General features: G+C 59.0%; 2 protein-coding genes across 5 annotated transcripts in view; one reads left to right on the top strand and one right to left on the bottom strand.

The window, feature by feature from the left end:
* Nucleotides 1-133: 133 nt before the first annotated feature.
* DPH1 (diphthamide biosynthesis 1) lies at nucleotides 134-12,878 on the bottom strand. Of its 4 annotated transcripts, XM_072353242.1 has the most exons (12): nucleotides 12,761-12,878; nucleotides 11,911-12,060; nucleotides 11,015-11,078; nucleotides 6,005-6,126; nucleotides 4,676-4,830; nucleotides 4,094-4,215; nucleotides 2,375-2,443; nucleotides 1,642-1,798; nucleotides 826-926; nucleotides 627-705; nucleotides 436-546; nucleotides 134-268 (listed from the first exon to the last, which is right to left on the bottom strand). In XM_072353242.1, the coding sequence occupies exons 1-12, from the start codon at nucleotides 12,816-12,818 to the stop codon at nucleotides 182-184; spliced, it is 1,275 nt and encodes a 424-aa protein (XP_072209343.1). In that variant the 5' UTR covers nucleotides 12,819-12,878; the 3' UTR covers nucleotides 134-181. The 4 variants fall into 4 exon arrangements, with proteins under 4 accessions (XP_072209343.1, XP_072209341.1, XP_072209340.1 ...); XM_072353240.1 differs by having other exon boundaries at nucleotides 436-705; XM_072353239.1 differs by having other exon boundaries at nucleotides 186-546.
* Nucleotides 12,879-13,983: 1,105 nt separating this feature from the next.
* Nucleotides 13,984-19,804, top strand: part of RTN4RL1 (reticulon 4 receptor like 1) — a 29,775-nt gene continuing 23,954 nt past the window's right edge. Inside the window, exon 1 of the mRNA XM_072353831.1 lies at nucleotides 13,984-14,351. Within this exon, the coding sequence (XP_072209932.1) occupies nucleotides 14,339-14,351 (13 nt within the window). The 5' untranslated portion in view covers nucleotides 13,984-14,338. The remainder of the gene's footprint in view (nucleotides 14,352-19,804) is intronic.

The raw sequence follows: 19,804 nt of genomic DNA, 5'->3' as shown, positions 1-19,804 counted from the left end.
AGGGGGAATGCGGGGCGGGACCCGCTTCGAGCGGGCAACGGGGCTGAACAGGAGGAGTGCAGTTCCACCCCTTCCCTTCCTGGTGCTGGGAGCAGGGATGCCCCTAATCCATGTGGCCTCGATGATGCTCACCCTGGGGTGGCCGTACCCATAAGTGGCAGCGGGGCCATGGGGACCCTGCTCAGGACGTGGCCGTGTCCTCAGGTGGGTGGGCACTGCGGGACCCCTCGGTGCCATTCTTCAGGCTGGGGGTTGCGGGTGGCTTCTCCTGTAGGGACAGACATGAGGTAAGCAAAGATGGGACCACGTGTGCCCCGACGGCACCGGAGGGATCCCGGCCCTGCTCTCTAGGGAACAAGCCGCTGGGTGGCGCTTGTGGCACATGGCTCCGAGCAGCGAGGGACACAGAGGGCACCCACAGCCCATAGAGCACACCTGAGCCGGCCGTGCTGCGTGGTTGGCCGTCCACGGCCCCAGGGATTGGCTGGCATAGAAGTCCATGGGGTACGGCTGTTGCCACTCGATGTCCCCAAGAGCCACCGCTGCCTGCAAGGAGGGGATAAGGGGGTAAATGCCACGTGCGGTGCTGGAAGGCGCCCCCCCAAAACACACCGGGGACTGCTCACCTCATAGGGTGTCAGCAATGGTTTGCTGAAGGCCTCCCCCCAGTCGATGGAGAGCCGGGGACAGGCGATCTGCACCCACCTGCAAGGAGAACGGCAGCAATAAGACCCCACAGCCCCAGGTGAGGAACCCCAGGGTGGCTCGGGGCTGCCACACTCCCAGCACAGCTTTGGGGCTTCCCACGGGGCTGGGAGCACTCACACATCCACGCTGTCAAAGAGCTGCAGCTTGCTGGGGAAGATCTCAGACAGCAGCACCCGCACGAAGGGCCGGCCCAGGGCACGCAGCCGCGACTCCAAGTGCTGTGGGGAGAAAAACAGCATTGTGGGTCAGGGGCTTGCCAGCCCCACGCTAACCCACACAGCACCTTCCATCCAGAAGGCCATACAGAACCCAAAGCTCAGCCCTCATGCCCCTTAGGGCCACGTCCAGGGGGTATATGCAGTGACAGGGCCGCAGCTCCAGCTCGCATGCCGCTTTCCCCAGCGCGTGCCTCAGCCTAATGAAGTAATTACCGCTCAATGACAACAATCTGTTCTCGTTAGTGGCTGCCAGCCTTGGGACGGCAGGGCCAAGGCTGCGGGAGGATGTGAGCAGCGTGGCCGTGACCTCAGAGCCACCATCTATTTTCCGTGCCCTATTGTGCCCATCACCTCCCTGAGCTGCCCCCCCCCCCCCCAAAGTGACTCCCAGGGTCTCTGCCCCACATCTCACTGCTGATCTCCCCCAGCATCAATGGCAGCACCTTGGCTGTGCTCCCCCTGCCCGCAGAGACAGTGAACCCAAGCAGGAGTTCATCCAATTAAAACCAAACCAGCGAATTAATTGCTGAGCTGCTCATCCAGGGGGGTCTCCATGGCTGGCCAGTGTTTAATGAGCCCTTGGCCAACCTCCCCCATCTGCTGCTAATTGCCCTGCCTGCAGGGCTCGGGGTGGATCGATGGCAGCAAGGGAGGGCAGGCGCTGTCCCTGCCCCTTCCCCAGCCACGTCCTCAAGGTGAGGGGACCCCGCAGTACCTGTAGGATGAAGGGGGATCCCTGTCGCCCCAGGGTGCCCAGCAGCAGCCCCCAGCACTGGGCACGGGTGGCGGAACGGATGGCAGCTTGCCTGGCTTCACGCATGCGGTCATGGGCATAATGCTCCTGCGAGAAGACCTTGCTGTAGGGATCATACCTGTGGAGCAGACCCAAACTCAGACACAAGCAGCCCCCAGCCCCACAGATGGCCCCCAAACTGCTCCGTGCCCTCCTTCATTAGCACTAATTAGCTCACAGGGCCCAGCTGATTCATCAGGAGGGCAACGGGTCCTGGACCCGTGCTCCCATCGCAGCCCCCCATTCTCAACCCCTCCCCAATCCCAGCTCATCAATTATAAAGGAATCTTTGATTTGTTGCTTTGTTTGACGAGGAGAATTTTAATCAAATCCCACTCGGGTTTCGGCAGCTTCCCCAGCTCCATAAAGCTGACGAACGCCTCCCGATCGTAACAAACGACCTACTAAGAAATTCAGATTTCACCAAATGGGCCTTGCCTTTCGCTCTTGATATTTCATCTGCTTTCAGCAGCCTCATCATCGCGCTTTATGGCCTCTGCCTGCAGCAGCCCGGGGAGTTTAATGGCTGCACCTCAAAGAGCTTTCACAGGTACTTGTCAAAATGTTTATATTCAGCCAGAGTAAATGGCTGGTGTTCATCGCATGGAGCGTGGCTCCCTCTGCCCTACTGGGATGGGGGAGGAGTTGGCCCTACCTGTAGGCGGGTATCCCTGGGTTGGCGATCATGATGGACTCCAGGTGGAAGCGTCCATCCCCCAAATAGCTGCGGGAAGAAAGGGAGAGCAGAGGGAGGTGGTGGTGCTGGTGTGTTCCACACCCAGCATGCAGGGTGTGGAGGGATGGAGGGATGGACAACGGGACGGATGGACAGACAGAGGGATGGACACATGGATGGACAAATGGGCAAATGGATGGACAGAAGGATGGATGGACAGAAGGATGGATGGATGGACAAATGGATGGATGGACGGACAGATGAATGGACACATGGATGGATGGATGGACGGACAGATGGACAGACACGTGGATGGACAGATGGACAAATGGATGGATGGGCAGGTAGATGGGTGGACAAACAGATGGATGCATGGACAAACAGACAGACAGATGGGCAGATGGATGGATGGAGAGACGGCCAGATGGATGGCCAGATGGAGAGATGGACAGACGGCCACTTTTGGAGCAAAAATGGACATGAAGCAGCAGGGCCAGCGCTCCATCTCTACGGCTGGTTATAGACGTTGCTGCTTCCATTTCTAATCGGATTTCAAGTCAGCAATTACATTTCAAAGCCTTTCATTCAGCTGCCCTAATGGAGTGAGGGCTCGGAAAATGAATTCAGACGTAAAACTTGACTAGATTTTTGCCCTTAATTGGAGAATGACATTTTGGAAGATCAAAGCTAATTTGTCGGAAAAAAGTTAGCCCCAGAGACGGGCTAAATAAGAAAATAACAACGCAGGGAGGATGCAGGTATGTCGGGTGTGAGCACCTAGGAGGGTTGTGGGTACCATACCACCATTCCAATGGCAGCAGGATGGGTTTGTTCATGCCTGTGCCACACCAACTTGGTGGCTTTGGGGACAGCAGAAATGCAGTCCCTAGCTCCCAGATCCTGGTGCAGAGTAAAGCCACAGCATCATCCCACCTGGCTGCCCCATGGCTGAGAAGATGAGGGTGATGTTCCACCCCACCCTGGGTGGGTAAGATGGGGTTTAACACCCCCCAAGGGTGGGGTCCTCGTATTTATTTATTCTGCAGAGCACTGTATTCACAGTACATTAAGCATTTCCATTACCTAAAATAATTAGGTGATAGGAAGCGAAGTGCTCCCTCTAATTTGCTGTCCTTAAATAAAATTAATGTTGCTGTGATGTTGGGCCCCGGCCATTTGTCTTTTCCAATTATCCACCCGCCCTTCCATCTATTATCTATTCTGATATACGACTCAATTATTTCCTCCGTGCTACGAGCAGACGCCAATCGGAGCAGCTTTAGGAGCCAGAGGGACCCAGCCCAGCCCACGTACACCCCAGGCAGGGCAGGGGAGGGACAGGCAGTCCCATGTACCCATGAGTCTGGGGAGGGCATCGGGATGGGGTTGAGGATGGGGTCGGGATTGGAAATGGGGAAAGGATTGGGGATAGGGTAGGGATGGGGATGGCGCTGGGGATGGGTTTGGGGACAAGGTTGGGAATGGGGATGGGGTTGGGGACAAGGATGGGAATGGGAAGAGGGCTGCAGATGGTGATGGGGATGGTGATGGGGTTGAGGATGGGGACATGACTGTGGATGGGTTTGAAGATAGAGACGTATGTGAGGATGGGGATGAGGCCGGATATGGAACATGGCTCCAGCCTAGCTCTCTGCCCTGCCATGAGCTGCAGGGTCCTTGGGGACAGCAGGTACTTACATAATGGCATCAGTGTCCTGTGCGAGCCGGGGTGATGTACAGCCCAGTATCTCACCAGGGGACAGTGGCTTGCACTGGGGCACGCACACCTTGTACTGTGATTGCAGCTCCTGTGAGGCAGCCTGCAGAGATGTGGGGTCAGCCAGAGAGCCAGGGTACAGAGCCCAAACCTGGCCAAGTCTGGTTGGTGCTCACAGTGCTGGGGACCCTCGGGGCACCCCAACCTGGAGAACCACAGAGTGCCTCAGTTCACAATGTAATGGCCCCGTGGAGCAGAGATGCTCTGCCACGCTCAAACAACATATCAATTAGAAGAGAAAGGAAAATGCTTAACGCTTCACCAGCCTCGTGTTTGGATAGACACGGCTCAAGAGGCTCATTCATCTCCACTCAGGAGCAGACAGACAGACAGACAGAGCTGCTGGAGCTTCCCCCAGCACCACACCGAAATACCACGCGCTCCTCTGCTTGCCCTGACATTTACAAAGCAGCTCCCAGGGGAGCTGAGGGGGGTGGTTCTGCTGTGAAACATTGATCAGAGTTCTCACAAAGCTCTCCATCAACGCAATCGTGGCTGCTCACCTGCACTGCTGCCACGAACTGGATGGTGCTGACCAAGGCCAGGGAAGAGCCTGCAGTGAAGTTGAAGCGGATGGTGTCGAGGAAATGGGATGTGTCAATCTTGATGTCCACGAAGACGTAGAGCATCTTCAGCCCACGAGTGGCATCGATGGGGACTGCCAAGAGAAAGGGTGTGATGGTGACTCTGGGGGGGGGGCTCTCCTTGTGTCCCATAGGCTGCTGTGGGGCAGGTGGGGGTCTGTTCATCCCAGGCAGGGGGTGCAGATGGAGCACCCATTCATTTCTCTCTGGATAATGGCAGCCCCGGGGGGGGGGGATCAATGAACACAAATCTAATTACCCCCGGTGCTAAGAAGCCTGTGTCACCACGATTAAGTGAATAATTAAAGTACACAGAGTCCACATCGATCCACAGCTCCGCATTCACTTCCCATTTTGGTGCGCTTCGCCTGAGCACAATTAAGTGCAAATTACTCCCTCCTGTGGGGCTGGGAGGGATGGGGATGGTGGCTCTGGGGTGACAGCCCCTAAAATACCCATAAGGATCCCACAAGGATAGCTGCACTGTGCCGGTGTCAGGGTGGGCAGCCCGAAAGGTGCCCCTTGGGGTGCTTAATTCACAATGTGGTTTTGGGGTACAGATCTCAACCAGGAGGTCAGTATTTCACAGAGAGCCCTGAGTAATCCCACAAACCCCATAAATGTCCCCAGAGCCCCAGCCCAGGCTCAGAGGGGCTGCAAGGTGCTGGAAAGACTAAGGCTACCACCCAGCACAGCAATTCCGCCGATCCACCTTAAAACCCAGAGTGTCTTATTGTTATTTTTGGGCTGATTCCATCCTGGGTGGACTTCAAAGTTAGCAGCATCTGGGACAGCAGCACAGTTTCCATGGCAACCGGATCCAGAGTACCGTCCGCCTGGGGAGCACACAGCCTCCTCCTCCCTTCCCCTTCCAGCCAGCGCAAAGCCTCGTCCCCATTGTCCCCACCATTGTCCCCACCGTCCCTATTGTCCCTGTCCCCACCGGTAGCTCCCAGGCACTGAGGCTGTGTGCTCTGCTGATGTCAGTCTCAGGGCTGTGATCTGGGCGATGCCGTGGCCAAGCAGGCACTGCAGCGCTGCGATAGGGACGCACTCCGCATGCACTGCTGCTCCCCAGATCCTACCCAAAGGCAGCGACCCAACCAGCCCAGCCCTACCCAGTTCTCTCTTTATAAAGGGCTTACAGCATTCGGTACCACAGCCCCAAGCTGGCAATGAGTGTGAGCACCTTCATAGTGCTGGTAGCCCCCGGTGCCATCACATGCCCCAGAACCCAGTATCACCTACTCAGGCAGCTGTGTCCATAGTGCACCAAGAAGTCAGCACCCAGAGCCCTCGCCGTGAAGTCATCCACGCAACACGCGCCGTAGGTCACATCACCCATCACCACCGCCTCAGCATCCGTAAACCTGCAGGAGGGACAACAGGGAAGGTGGCATCAGGGTGGCATCAGGATGGCACCATCATGGCACACGTCCTCCCTGCCCTCTGCCGGTGTCCCCAGCCCTGCTATGTCCCTGCTGGCACGTACAAACGGGGGACCCCTCGGCACGCAGCAGGGAGGATGAGCACTGGCCACTCTCCGAGATGTCAACATGATTAAAGTGGAGAGCGCTAATCCGCCTCTTCAATTGGGTAAAGCTGTTTGCAATTCAGCGGATTATCCGCTCATCAAATAATACGCTGCCAGTTTCCTAATGCAGAGGCATGGAGAGACCCAGCACAGGGACCGGAGCCATCCCAAGCCGTGCCAACCCCATAGCAGAGGCCAATCCCCCATACCCAGGGCAATGCTGCTGCCCTCCAGCCCATGCCTGGCTGGCACTTGGAAAGGGACAACACAAAGTGTCCCCTGTTACCCATACCTGGTGCAGCCATTGAGCCCCCAGGCAGTGAGTGCTGCCGTTGGGAGATAAAGCCCCGCCGTGTGATTTAAGCATGCCACCTTCACTGATGGTTTATTGCACCATTTTGGGGGATTATTAGCTTGGCTGCGTTCCCGTGGTGTTTTAATTAAGAAAGCAGGTATAGCAGCAACAAAGCCCCATGCCTGAAGGGGCTGCTTCAACCAGATGCTGATGCCTTATTTACACTAAGGCTGTGCCACGGGCCGGGCTGGAAGACCCTTCTGACAAGATGGTGGCTGTGGTGCCATTGGGGTCCAGGTGCCAGCACGGTCCCAGTGGCACCAATGTAGGGTTTGGGGATGGCAGAGGCATCACCCCCTGCTGGCAATGGCTGAGGGCCAGGGTCCCCCTCCCTGAGCGCCGTGCAGGGAGCGTTACGTCGGTGGCAAGAATAGAAGTGGTGGGCAGATCTGGGCAGATGGCAGAAGGTGGAGGAATGGCGGAGCGTGCGGAATATTAACAGCTCCGACCCAGCAGCAGTGCCCAGGGAAGGGGACAGGGCAGGCAGTGTCCCCAGCATGAGGACAAAGCTGCCATCATCCTCGTGTCCTGCAGACAGCCCATGGGTAGAGGATGCGATGGGGACAGCAGGAGGATGGGTGTCAGCACCCAAAGCTACGGTCCCAATGGCACATGGCCACCACACTGCCCATATGGCAGTGCCACTGAATGATCCAGAAGGCTCTTTCCCCACCCTCTGGTTCCCCCCCAGCCCCCTTCTCTAATGAGAGGTGATGAGATGAACGTGAATCAGACTCCACACATCTCAGCAAAAGTGGAAAATTATTCAGCTCCTTAAGATTCAGGACGGGGAGGTCTGACTCAGAGCAGCAGCCAGCGCCGCTTAATTTTTTATAGATTAAAATGTATGCAAATTGGCCCAAACCCCAGAGAAAGTCCCTGGGGGTGAAGAGCAAGAAAGTGAAATAGCAACGGTGGAGGGAAGGGATGGCAGAGGGGCACCGTGCCTCCGCCCATGGCACATGGCTGTATGGGGATGGGGCTGAGCTGCCCAACCTCATACCATACTACTCCAGCCATAGGGACTGGACGGGGGACATGGGACAAGGACACTGTAGGACGATGGCGGCAGGCTCCCCGTGGTGATGTGGGGACAGCACATGCCGGGGTCACCCACACCGGATGGGCTATGATGGAGCAGCCATAATCTCCCGAGACAAATCAAAGCGGAGCGCGGGGGCCTCCCCTTGATGTTTTAATCAGTTCGGCGTCGCCGGAGCCTTTCATCAAACTACAGAGGAAGGAAATGTCAATTAGCATCCACCTGCCCACGACACGGGATGCTGCACTGCAATGGGACACGGTCCTCGTCATGCTCCATGTCCCCACTGCCCGGTGGGCACGTCGGGATGTGGTGACAGGGCTGTCCCCACCGGGCTGCGAGTTGTTCGTTCCCACCGGGAGCTCATGAATATTGAAGACAAGGGGAGGTTATTCATCTTTTCCATCCCGCAAAACCCGTTCATTCTGAAAAACAGCCCGGCCTTAGCGTTTTCCTCATCTCCCCTAATTCATTATCTCCTCCTTTAAAACAGATGGCTCCCGAAATCCCATTTATAAAGTGCCACGCTCAGCACTGGCAGAGGGCTGGGACCCCCAGCACTGCTCTGTCACAGCGTGGTGAGGAAGTGACACAACCCAGTGACAAACACGGGGACCCCATCACCTTGCCAGCACCCCCTACCCCCAGCTTCACTCCTGCTTGACCTTTCCCAGCAAAACTATCCAGCCCCCAAATCCTTGAGAAGGACTGAAGGAGACCAAGCTTAAAGCCCCCAGTCCCAACCAACAACACCATGAGCGCCCATGTCCTTTTGCGATGGGGACACGGAACTCTTTGCTCGACCCCAACCTTCCACCCCCCTAAAAGCATCGAGCGCAGCCCCAGCACAGAACAATGCGATTAATTAGCAGAGAAGCCCGTCGCCGAGCCCCATTACCAGGTTCCCAACTTCATTAGCACAGGGAAGCTGCACATAATTAAAATAATGAGTTTGCAATTTTACTGCAAGCAGCTCTGGAAGAGCACTGCTGCAGCTGGGCAATTACTGCCTGCGTGCAGCGCGGGGACCCGCAGAGCACCTGCAAGTGGGTCAGGATGGGGAGGTGGCAACAGGGACAGGGTTCCCATCCAACATGAGGATGCGGGGCACTGTGACCCCGCTGTTGGTCTTTGGTGCATCCCAGCTCTGTGCCTTGCTGGCCTTGGGGCTGGAAAACGCCCCAAATGACAAAGCAATGGTGCAGAAAACAGCAGTGACCAAGCTACCATGGCTGTCCCATGCCCATCTGGTGCCCATCCCCTTGGTGGGCAGCTTCCCTGTGGACGGGGATGGGGTTGCCAGCTCCCCAGGCTTTGCAGGGACATAAGGACATAGGACATGGACACAAGGACATAGGACATGGACACAAGGACACAGATGCCATAGCAAAATGGCATTGGCACGTTCTGACCCCGGGAGGTAGCAGCCCTTTGCCCCATTCACCCCACGTCGTCACCACCCCAACTGAGCTGTTCACCATCTCCACTGAAGTGAGAACTTCATTCTCCCTAATGATGCTGTTGTGTGCTTAATGAGGGTGATTAAATCCCCCCTGCGCAGCTCCAAGGACGAAGGGGAACAGGGAGGGCAGCAATAGCCGATTCCTGCACCCCAAGAAGGGTCCTTTAGGATTGACAGCACAGCATCTTGACCAAGGGACATGGTGTCCCCACAGTGCTGCCCACCGGGAGGGGACAGCACAAGGCACCTTGGCCCCCCCATCCTTTGCTAACAAGGCCACAAACTGCAGGGCAGAGAAGGGGCAGAGCAGTGCCACCAGCATGTCTCTGACTCCATCACCTCCCCTATTAGCAGGAGACAGGGGGGGATTAGCAGCTGTGCAGCCTGACAGCTGATTTTATTAACAAGGAATCAAGAGCCCAGCTGAGCCACCCGCCGTACACGGAGCGAGGAGGGGGGTCCGCTCCCAACCCCCCTCCCAACACATGGAGCTGGTGGGCTGAGGGCTGCCCCCCGATCCCGAGCTGTTGTCCAGGCTTTCCCCCACGCTGCCACCCCCTCACCGGCACGAGCTCCCCTCCATCGAATTACATCAGCCACCAGAAACGGAGCCAATTTGGATGCTGCCTGGAGAGCGTCGTGATGCGGCTCCAGCAGCGCACGGCCCTGCCAGCTCAACAGCCTGAAGGCGGTAGTGAGACCCCCACCTCAATGGGGGCTGCGGACCCCCCCACCCCCATCCACACTCCATGAGAATGACAAACCTATTAGTGCTAATTAACAAGGCTTCACACCGGTCAATGCTGTCAGTGTCTCTATTTGAAAGGGTCTGTGTAAAGTGCCCGGTGCTTTTCTATGATGCTCCCATGACATCTTCATCCCCGCTCCCAGCCAACGTGATGCTGCGATGCACAAGGACCAGGACTCCAACCCCGCTCTTGTCCTCACCATGTGGGACTCCAATCATCAGCCCCCTGCCCTTGACCCCACAGTTCCCCTGCAGTGGAACAGACAAAGCCTTGGCCAGCACCGGGTGCCCATTCTCACTCTCATCCCAACCCCAGGGGATGCTTTATCCAAAGCAAAAAGGGAGAAACACCCCAGGAGAGCACGCACAGCTCTGGCTACAGAACATGGGACGTGTCACCCTGAGGTTGGTGGCAGCTTGACTCTGTCCCCATTGGGGCTGCTTCCATCATGTCAATTCCCCCCACACCAAAGCACCTGCCTCCAACTGGAACACAGATGTCACCCAGTGCCCCCGTCTGAGGGACAGACCTTGGGGTGCCCCCGGGTCAGGGTGCCATCACAGCTGGCAGCGAGGGTGAGGCCGGTGGGGCTGCTGCAGCTCGGGGAAGTGGGGCTTAAGGTTTCATTCAGATGAAAGAGCCCCTTAATCCGCTGCCTTTGAAGTCAGAGACATGAAAGCGGCTGGGTGCCAAAGCCGGGGAGAGGAGGCAGTGCTGCTTAAAGGGACAGACCCACGCGGAGCCACCTGCACTCCGCACCCATCCCCTGCATCCTCCCACCTCTATTGCAGGGATGGGGCAGGTGACAAAGCCGGTGCATGTGCCATAACCCCCCCACAAGGTGTTGTCACCTCCCTGTGAGCCTCCTCACACAAGGTGACAACGTGATAACAGGTGCTGTGACCCCACTGATGGCAACACTGAGGTCACAGCCCTGGGGGACATGTCACCAAAGGCACTGTCATCCCGATAGCAGGGATGTGTGACAGCAGTGGGGACCGCAGGTGCTGGGGACGTGATGTGGCCATGATGTCCCTGTCCCCAAGGCACAGATGGTGCTGCATTAGGGTGGGAGCCCCCTCCCCAGCCCCAACATGGGGTCAGGATGGATCTTACCTCTCAATGATATCTGCGATGGTGCAGGCAAACATGAGCAGCCCCTCGGGCATCTGCAGGGCCACTGGGAAGAGAAAAGCTGCGATTAACAGGGGATGCTCCTAAATGGGGCTCACCCCATAGCACACCCAACCGCTTCGTCCCTCCCCAAGACTGAAACTGGGCACCGTGGCCTCAGAAAGCAGCAGCACAGCACAGATCTCACCCTCTGCCGCTCTCACCCGCCCCATGCGAACGCATTTAATCCCTTTCTGAACCCGCCGACACTCCTTGTCTCTCCCACTTCCCGCTGTAATGAGTTCTGGGTTTTAATTAAGCGCTGCACAGGAAGAGGTGCTTTCTTCTGTTTATTTTAAACCTGCTCCTAATAACGTAAACGTGTGGCCCTGGTTCTCCAGCTCCAAGAAAGAGTGGATAATCGTCGCCTTTTCAGCTCTGTGCCATTCATAATTCCGCAGCCCTCTGTCATATCCCCCTTCGTTCGTCTCTTTCCCAGCAAAAAGAACTAAATCTATTTAATCTCCCATTGTACCGAGCTGTTCCAAACCTTTCATCGTCCTTCGCTGCCCTTCCCCTCGCTGCTGCTCTCCCACTATGGAGGTGCCTGCATAGCACCAAGTCTAGCGTGCATATATTCACAGTGGGATGATGCCTCTTAGCCCCACTGTCCCCATCTGGGGCTGCCTTTACCCAATGGCACTGGGGACCAAACACACAGCAGGAAGGACCTGGCTGCCATCCCGAACCCATCCCAGTGCTGACAGCAATGACCCCATAGAACCATTCAGGTTACAAGACCTCCCAGATCCCCACCTCCAACCCACCCCCACTGTGCCCACTGACCAGGTCCCTCAGTACCACCAGCCCCCCCCCAATGTCCCCTCCCCACCGCTCACCTCTTTTAGCTCCTGCCTGCCGGATCCGCCAGATGGTTTTGGGGATCTCGAAGTTGTAGTTGGAGGGCAGAGCTCCCACTGCCTCCTGCAGCTCCGCATTGTTCAGCAGCTCCTCGGGGACCTGGCGGGCTGTGCGACGTGGGGCTCGGCCTGGGGATACAGTGGGAGTCAAAGGGGAAAGAGGGGAGCAATGGGGCACCAGCTCCTTGGGGCCATAGGAACACTGTGTCACTAAGGCCATGCAGACGTCACATAGGGCACTGTGACCCAGTAACCATGGGGACACCGTGTCCTAAGAGCATGGGGACACCACATCCCAGGGGGTCATCTTCCCAGGGATGGATTGCAGCCTCCCTCACCCAACATGGGCCAGCAATGCTATTTTTGGACAAAAAAAAACCACCTTTTATGCCCAGAATGCACCATTCTATCTCAGAGCACTATAAGACCATAGGAAGCGTCCATAGAGCCCAGGGCAGTCCCTGTACCGCGGGGTTGGGGCCGAGGCGCTCTCATCCCCCCCTCCTCCCCCCCAATTGCGATGCTTTCTCTTTACTGGGGGGGGGGAGGGGACGTAAAACCAGCCCCAACCCCGCTGCTCACACCCTTCCCACCAGCGGGCACTCAGCAGCGCCCTCCCCCATAAGCCGCCGGGGGGGGGCTGCGCTCCGTTATTCATCGCCGCCCCGTCGAACATCGTTCTTAGACGCCGTCATCCAACGAGCCCACGGCACAGCCGGGACGGGCACAGCCGGCACTAGGACAGCCCCCGCCGCCTTCCCCCGCTCTGCGTTCCCCGGTACCGCCCCGGTTCTCCCCCACGAGGCCCGGTTCTCCCTCCGGTGCCCACCTGCTCCGCTAACGGAGGGCAAAAGGGCCGCGATACCGGAACGTTGCGGTGCGGCCATGGCGAGGAGCCACGTGGGGGCGGGCAGACAGAGCCAGCCGAGCCCCGAGCGGGCGGGGCGCTCAGACCAGAGCAATCGATGGCCGAGAGAGAGAGAGAAAGAGATGGAGAGCGGAGCGTCCCGCCCCGACGGGACGGACGGGATGGGGCGGCTGTTGGGGCTGGGAGAGGAGGCTCCGGCACGATGGACAAGCACGGCTGTGCCGGTGTTGGGCTGTGCGTCGAGATGTGCACGGCTTTAAGCTGCCGGGTTCGCCCCAAGACGGACCGTGGTGATTTTGGGCTGTGCATCCCGTGTTGAGCTCCCGGTGCTGAGTGCGGGTGCCGCTCGCAGCTCCGTGGTGCGGTTGCCATGGTGACAGCCGCACCCGCCATGGGGGACCCCCCCCTCCTCTAGTATACAAGTGCCTGCGAGTCGGGGGACCCCCGCGGGCCGCAGGGGAGCGGAGTGATGGTGGTGACACCCGAGGGGTAGAGGTGCGGGCAGTGGGATAACGTGGGATAACGGGATCCGCTGTGGGGATGGAGGAGCCCCGGGGGCAGTAAAGTGCCGCGGGGACATCGGGATCCCGGTGTGGGATTAGGAACCCGATGGGGTGATGGAGGCAGCGGGAAGCAGAGGGCACAGCGGGGACTCGAGGGACAAAGAGCGGGGAAGGAGAGGGTGGAGCGACAGCGCTGGGCGGAGGGGCAACGGGAACGGCGGGGACAGCGGAAACGCGAGTGGGGCAATAGAAATAGCAGAGCACTCGCTCCGCGTCCGCTCCCACGCTGGGACGTCCGGCGTTCCGATGGGGGCAGAGGGGACGATGAGGAAGATGCTTCGGGACTCAGCGGGGACGCGACGTGCCGCCCGGCGGGGCGGAGGGAACCGCGATGCGGAGCGGTGCCAGCAGCTCCCTGAGGCCAACAGAGCCCCGATGGGGCGGGGGGGGGCACCGGGAGGCGGTGCGGGGAAGCGGAGCAGCGGCACTTTCACGAAGTGTCCACGGGAGGCGGGAGAGGCGGCGGCAGAGGAGGAGGAGGAGGAGGAGGAGGAGGAGGAGGAGGAGGAAGGGGGGGCCCGGCCGGGCTCGCCCAGCCCAGCCCAGCCCAACCCAGCCCGCCCCGTCGCTGCCCCGCCCCGCCCTGCCCAGCCCTGCCCGCCGCTGCAGGCACCGCCGCACCGGCCCCGGGCTCCCCTTCTTTATAGGCTCTGCCCGAGGGGGTGGGGGGCGGCGGCGGCCCCAGCCCCGAGGGGGCGGCTCCCCCCTAAAAGCCGGCGGCGGGACGCGCGGCGGGCAGAGGCGCGGTCGGTGCTCCCGGTGGGGCTCCGCGGGGCGGGCGCTCCCGGTGCCGCTGCGGCTCTGCCCGCCATGCCCCCGCGGGGGCCGCTCGTTCGGGCTCCGCGCTCCCGGTGCAGCCGCCGCTGCCGCCACCACCGCCGCCACCACCGTTCCTTACCGCCGCCGCTCTGAGCGCCGCCGCCGCTCTCCGCCGTTACCGCCGCGCCGGGAGACCGCGCCCCGCACCGGCACCACGATGCTCCGCCAAGGTGAGCGCCGCAACGGGAGGGCAACGGGGACCGGGGACAGCGGGCAAAGCGGGGGATCCGGTACCGGCTCCGAAGTTTGCCTCACACCGAAGTTGGGGCCGCGCCGCCGGGAGCTCCCCCAGCAACCAACCGCTACCGGAGCCGCCGCCGGGGTGCGGGCAGCAGCGATCCCCGGGGAACGGAACCAGGAGGGGGGGGGGGATCGGCGGACGCACGGCGGGTCCCGAGACGACGGTGCCCGGTGGCCGATGGAAGGCAGACTCTGATTTCAGCTCCGCGCGGCCGCTCGGGGTTCGGTGGGGGAAGTTGGGGCGCGTTGTTCTTGTTCTCCCCTCACCCCCCCACTCCCCTCCCGTCGACCCGAAGAGATTCGCTCCGCCGTGACATCACGCTATTTCCATGGCAACCGCCTGGGACATCATAGGGATGATTTTTGACATCACAGCCGGGGAGATGCCGACCCTCCGGTGGGGGTGCGGGAGGGGTCCGCTTCTCCGGTACCGCTGTGCCGGGGAAGGTGCTGGGGAGGGAGCGGGGGGGCAGCACTGCCATACAGTGGGACCCCCCCCGGACTCTCATCCCGCACCTCAGAAGGGGCACAGTATCGGCCCAGCCCACGGACCACCACATGGCTCTCCAGCGATGCTCCTGCACGGGAACGCGCGGTGCTGGAGGATGCGGGCGCTGTGCCCACTGCTCCACGCAGCCCTGTGCCGGGGCATCGAGCCCCGCTGCCACCCCAGGGATGTCGTTCCCCGCGGGGTTAATGTCACCTTGCGGCTGCGGGGCCTCGCGCTCTGAGCCTCTTCACTCCGTCTCCCGCGTCGGCTTTGTTCGGTGTATTAACCCAAGCGGGCTGGGCTCGATCCCAAATCCCCGCGCATCCCGCTCGGTGAAACCATCACTTCCCGACCCCATTTCCCAGCACCGAGGGATGGAGGCAAAGCAGGAACCGAGCTGGGCAAGTGGAGCTGGAGGTGGTTGCGTCCCACCAGGGGTTGCAACCTGCTTAAGGTCAGGATCTACGGCTTTTGGTTTCTGGAGCTAGAAAAACAAAATGCAAATGAACAGCCTCTGGGTTCCTACAAAACCTGTCCTTAAAGTTTTTGTCTTGTTAAGCAAGGAAATAGAGTGCCAAATAGGCTTTGTTAAGTGGCAGTCTAATTAATAATTTAAAATCTTGTAGCTGTCTTTCATTAGAATTTATCTGTACATCAACCACAAAATCAGTCAAACACACTCATTTATAAGTTAATGCCGGTCCTGAATAATTCAACAGGCAGTTAGGGGAGGGCCTCCGTCCTGCCCGAAGCCTCTCCATTCCCTCCTCACTACTCTGGGTGGGGGTCCCGGACCCTGCAGCCACCCCAAGGGAGGGGACACCGTGGGGACAAGGGTACAGCAACCACCAGAGATGGGGACGCATTGGGGTCACTCTGTGTTTCGGTGTGTTGGAGGATTTGGTTGCTTTGAGCGGTGCGGGTGCTGATGGTGGTGCTGTCTCTGCTGTTCCCATCCTGCTGCCAGGCAGGGGAATGTGGTTTGGGGTCGCATGTGCCATCCCCATGTCCCTGGATGGAAGCAGATCTGTGTGTCTGCTTTCCCACCCCCACAACCCCCTTTGCCACCTCCTGCCTTTTTGGGGGTCTCTTTGGTGTCCCCTGGTGGAATGCAGCCCCTTGGGCATGGTGCAAGGCATCACCACCAGTGGGGTTTGGGGTGATTTGGGACACTAGGACCTTATGGGTGAGAACATGGAGCATTGTGCTAAACCTGAGCGAGGGTGGCAGCGGGAACAACATCCTGCCAGAGGTGGCAACCACCAGGAGTGCAAAATCAGAGGTGCAAGAGGAGATTTCCAGGTCAAGGATGCTACCAAGGTCACGGCTAGCCATATCTTGGCATGGCTGTGGGGCTCCCAACCCACAGTGCTGCAGGGCCAGAGGAAAAATAACCCCAGGGTTGGGAGAAAAGAGGCTGGGGGGAGCTTGGGACAGGGCTGTGTGGTGCCATCGTGTAATGCACCCCACCCCATGAGACCCCAGTGAGGAGAGGAATGAGAAAAGCACATGCCCCCCACCCCCCCAGCCTCCACATCTCCTGCCCGGGAACAGGGAGGCTGTGCCCTGCAGGGCCAGGCAACGGCGCAGGCTGGGCTGCGGTTGCTGCACCGAAGAGCTGAGAGCCCAGAAAACCTTTTTGCTCATCAAAGTTTAATTTCATAAAGAGCAGGGAGGAAGCCACAAGCTCTCTGCGCCCGGTGGAGCTGGGGGGAAGCGGGCAGGACACGGCGCTGCCTGTCCCTGCGGTGGGGATGGGGGGTGAAGGAGGGCAATGCTGTGATGCTCACGGTGAGAGAACTGAGCTGATGGTAGAGGATTCATTGCTGCTCAGTCACCTGCAGTGATGGAGCCCAGAGGGGTCCTGGTGGTCCCATCCACAGTATCCCCGTGTTGCTCCCAGGGTGTCAGAGGCTGTGGGTGATGCTCCAGATGGCCTTGAAGCGCTGCCCTAGAAACAGCGGTGAACCTGGCAAGGAGGTGTAAAAATGGGTATTTTTGGGGTGTGACTTCACACCACCTCTCCCCGAGGCACCTGGAGGCAGCGGTGTGGGTCAGAGCCCTCAGTGTGCTCAGGGCTGAGGGCTCTCCCTGAGCTTTGTGGGGTGAGGATGAGGGTGGGATGTGGTGACTCCAGCTCTGGGATGCTGATAAGGGGGTCTGGGAGCACAGAATTCAGGGACAATACTGGGCAGGGGAGCACAGGGCCACGGGGACGCAGTGACTGGGAGCACTTGGGTGTCCTCCAGGAGAGCATCCCCAAGTGTGAAGCAAACCCCAAGCAGTGTCAGTGTGTCACCATGCACGGTGTGTGCACAGCACCCACAGGCAATGCCCCCCAGTCCCGAGGAGCTGCCACCAACCGGCCGACACCGGGAGCTTTGTTTGCAAAGTGCAATCCCGGGGGTTTAGCAGCATTCGGTATCAACGACGGTCATTAACTGCAGATTATGTCTTTAAAAGCGCTTTGGTGGAGCAGCAGGCAGCAACGGGCTGGCGAGGCGCCGGCACTGATTGTCACGATCGCTTGACGTCCTCAGGGTGGGACATGGCAGGTGCCACCTCAACGTATCCCCCAACCCGGCCCCCGCTGGAGGGGGCTGAGCTCTAATTTAGGATCAGTGCAACAAGTGGGGGCACCGAGCATCATCGTCCCCTCCCGCACGGCTGGAGAGGCTGTGGGTAGTCCTTCTTTGGCTGGCCCAAGGGTGGGGACAGGGGATGAGTCGTCCCATGTCTCTGTGCCAGAAGTGTGGTTGGTGCCATCACAGCTCCGGATGTCACTGCTGGGTCCGATCTCTCAAATCCATCCCCTATCCCCCGTACCATCCCCACTCACGGCATCTCCATGGAAACCCGCAGCCCCGCGCCTGCAATCAGAGGGGGCCACTTTTAGGAATATTATTTTTACTGATGACAAATGATGGAGGTGCTGACGGAGGAACGCCCGCGCCCGGCATCACCTCCCCAGCGGCCGTCCTTTCCTTTCCGGAGCCTTCCCATCCCACTGAGGGTTCGGCACGTGCCGGTCTGGTGGCAGATGCAGGACAAGGCAGATAGAATGGGGAATCTTCTTTGCGCAGATTAGGATTGTGGGGCTATTAAGCCGAAAATGCTCCATTTGGTGCAGAAAGCTCCTTTTCCCTTTAATAGCACGCTGCCTGACTGCTGCTCGCCTCCCTGCTGGCAGGGTGAGGGCTTTGGCAAGCGATGCTTTGCGATGCTCCCGTTGGGTTTGTAGGGCCACGACCTCCTGGCTCAGAGCACCCACAGCTGTTCGTGCTGGAATGGATGGCAATGGGTCTTAGCCCCTCGGTGGGCTCCAGTAGATGGCATCTCCTTGGTATTGTGATGTGGGCATGGAGGATGCTCCCGTGCGCTCAGGTCCCAGCGCCGAGGGGTACCCGAGGGCACCTGGATCCTGATTCCCAATCCCACAGCCGTTGTTTCCCGGGGAGGAGGAGAGGCAGCAGTGGGTTTGACTGCGAGCTGGCAGAGCTCCGTACGGAGGCAGCCCTGCAAACGGAGGGGAGGTGCCAGTGCAGCTCCGCCAGCCCCGTGCCGCACTTGGGAGCCGCGGATCTCTCCTGCTGCTCTCATACGGAGGCTCTGCTCGTGCACGCTGCATCCCTGCAACCAGCACCAGCCAAGGGGTGCAAACCCTTTAACATCACTCAGTGCTTTTTGGGCTCTTCCGTGTCCCAGATGAGCTCTCACCCATGAAAGAATGCTCAGCATTGCTTGGGGCTGTGCTGGCAATGGGGGCAGAGCCCTCCCTGACCACAATATAGGCCCAAGGGGAAGACCCCAGAGCCACCACTCTTACAGATATAAGCGCAGCCCATAGTGCTGGGTCCATAGTGCTGGACCAAACGCAGCACAGCCTCTTCCCATAGCCCCTCTGCAGGGGTCTGTGGGGTGGTTTTGCTAACAAGAGCTCCCTATTATAATTTCAATGGGATTATAGAAAAAAAAAACCCACACAACAAAATAGTCCTCACACAAATGACTCCGCAGTGCCTCTGCCAGGGCCTAAGATCTGCTGCTATCTATTTTTTAATAATTGAGGGTAATAAATATGTATTTCTCTCTCCTTTTTCTCCGTGCTCTGCAGCTTGTCAGCTCCCTGCGTCTCTTCCTCTGATCAGCCCGCATCTTTGCTGAGCGGGAAAAAAAAGGGAAAAAGGGGGAAAAAAAAAGAAAGAAAGAAAGGGAAGGGAGGGGGAGAAAAAAAGGGAAAAAAAGATCCTTTAAGCAAAAAGGATTAAAGCCTTGAAAGTAGGTCTGCCCGAGCCGGCTGCGCTTTCCCTGCTTCCATCCACTGTATCCGGGGAATGGAGCAATGGGGCAAAGGGGCTCTGCCCTATGGGTAGGGATGGGGCAAGTTGGGTAAAGCCTTCTGTAAGTGGTTCTGTTTCAGCGATGTATCTTCCCTTGGGGTTTTTTTCTTCCTTTGTGTCAGGGGATATTTGTGTGGGGATGGTGAGCGGGGGCTGGGGGTTGTGGGGACCCCCCCTGGTGCCATCCCGGAGCTGTGGCCCCAAGGCTGCGGCGGGCGCGGGGCGGAGGAGGCACAGAGCTGGTGTGAAGGAGGCAGCTATTTATAGCTTCCCCTCCGCTTTTGTTCCTTTTCCAGCAGAGCTCTTGAAATAGAAACGCGACGGTCGGGCGGCCGCTGGAATGGGGGGCTCAGACCCAGAGGGTCACCCCATAGGGTGATGCCATCGGGGTGAGCATCATCCCCCACCGTGTCTCTTGGGATGGGGATGGGGTGTGCTAGGGGTGGGAACAGCCTTGCTGCGGTGCTGCTGATGGCCTCAAATTGAGGGTGATTGGGTTGGAATGGGAGAATGGAACCCGTGGGGTGCAATGGGTGCAGCCCCACGGGGTTCC

Source organism: Excalfactoria chinensis, chromosome 19 (genome assembly GCF_039878825.1).
Source record: "Excalfactoria chinensis isolate bCotChi1 chromosome 19, bCotChi1.hap2, whole genome shotgun sequence".
In the NCBI taxonomy this organism is placed as follows: Eukaryota; Metazoa; Chordata; class Aves; order Galliformes; family Phasianidae; genus Excalfactoria; species Excalfactoria chinensis.
This window is presented reverse-complemented; position numbering and strand designations above follow the sequence as displayed.

Coding starts and splice junctions, on each gene's coding strand:
- DPH1 (XM_072353239.1), bottom strand. CDS start 12,818: ATGGCCGCACCGCAACGTTCCGGTATCGCGGCCCTTTTGCCCTCCGTT. Junction 12,061..12,760: donor GCCCTCCGTTAGCGGAGCAG/GTGGGCACCGGA, acceptor CTGTATCCCCAG/GCCGAGCCCCACGTCGCACA. Junction 4,216..4,675: donor AGTTCGTGGCAGCAGTGCAG/GTGAGCAGCCAC, acceptor ACATCTCTGCAG/GCTGCCTCACAGGAGCTGCA.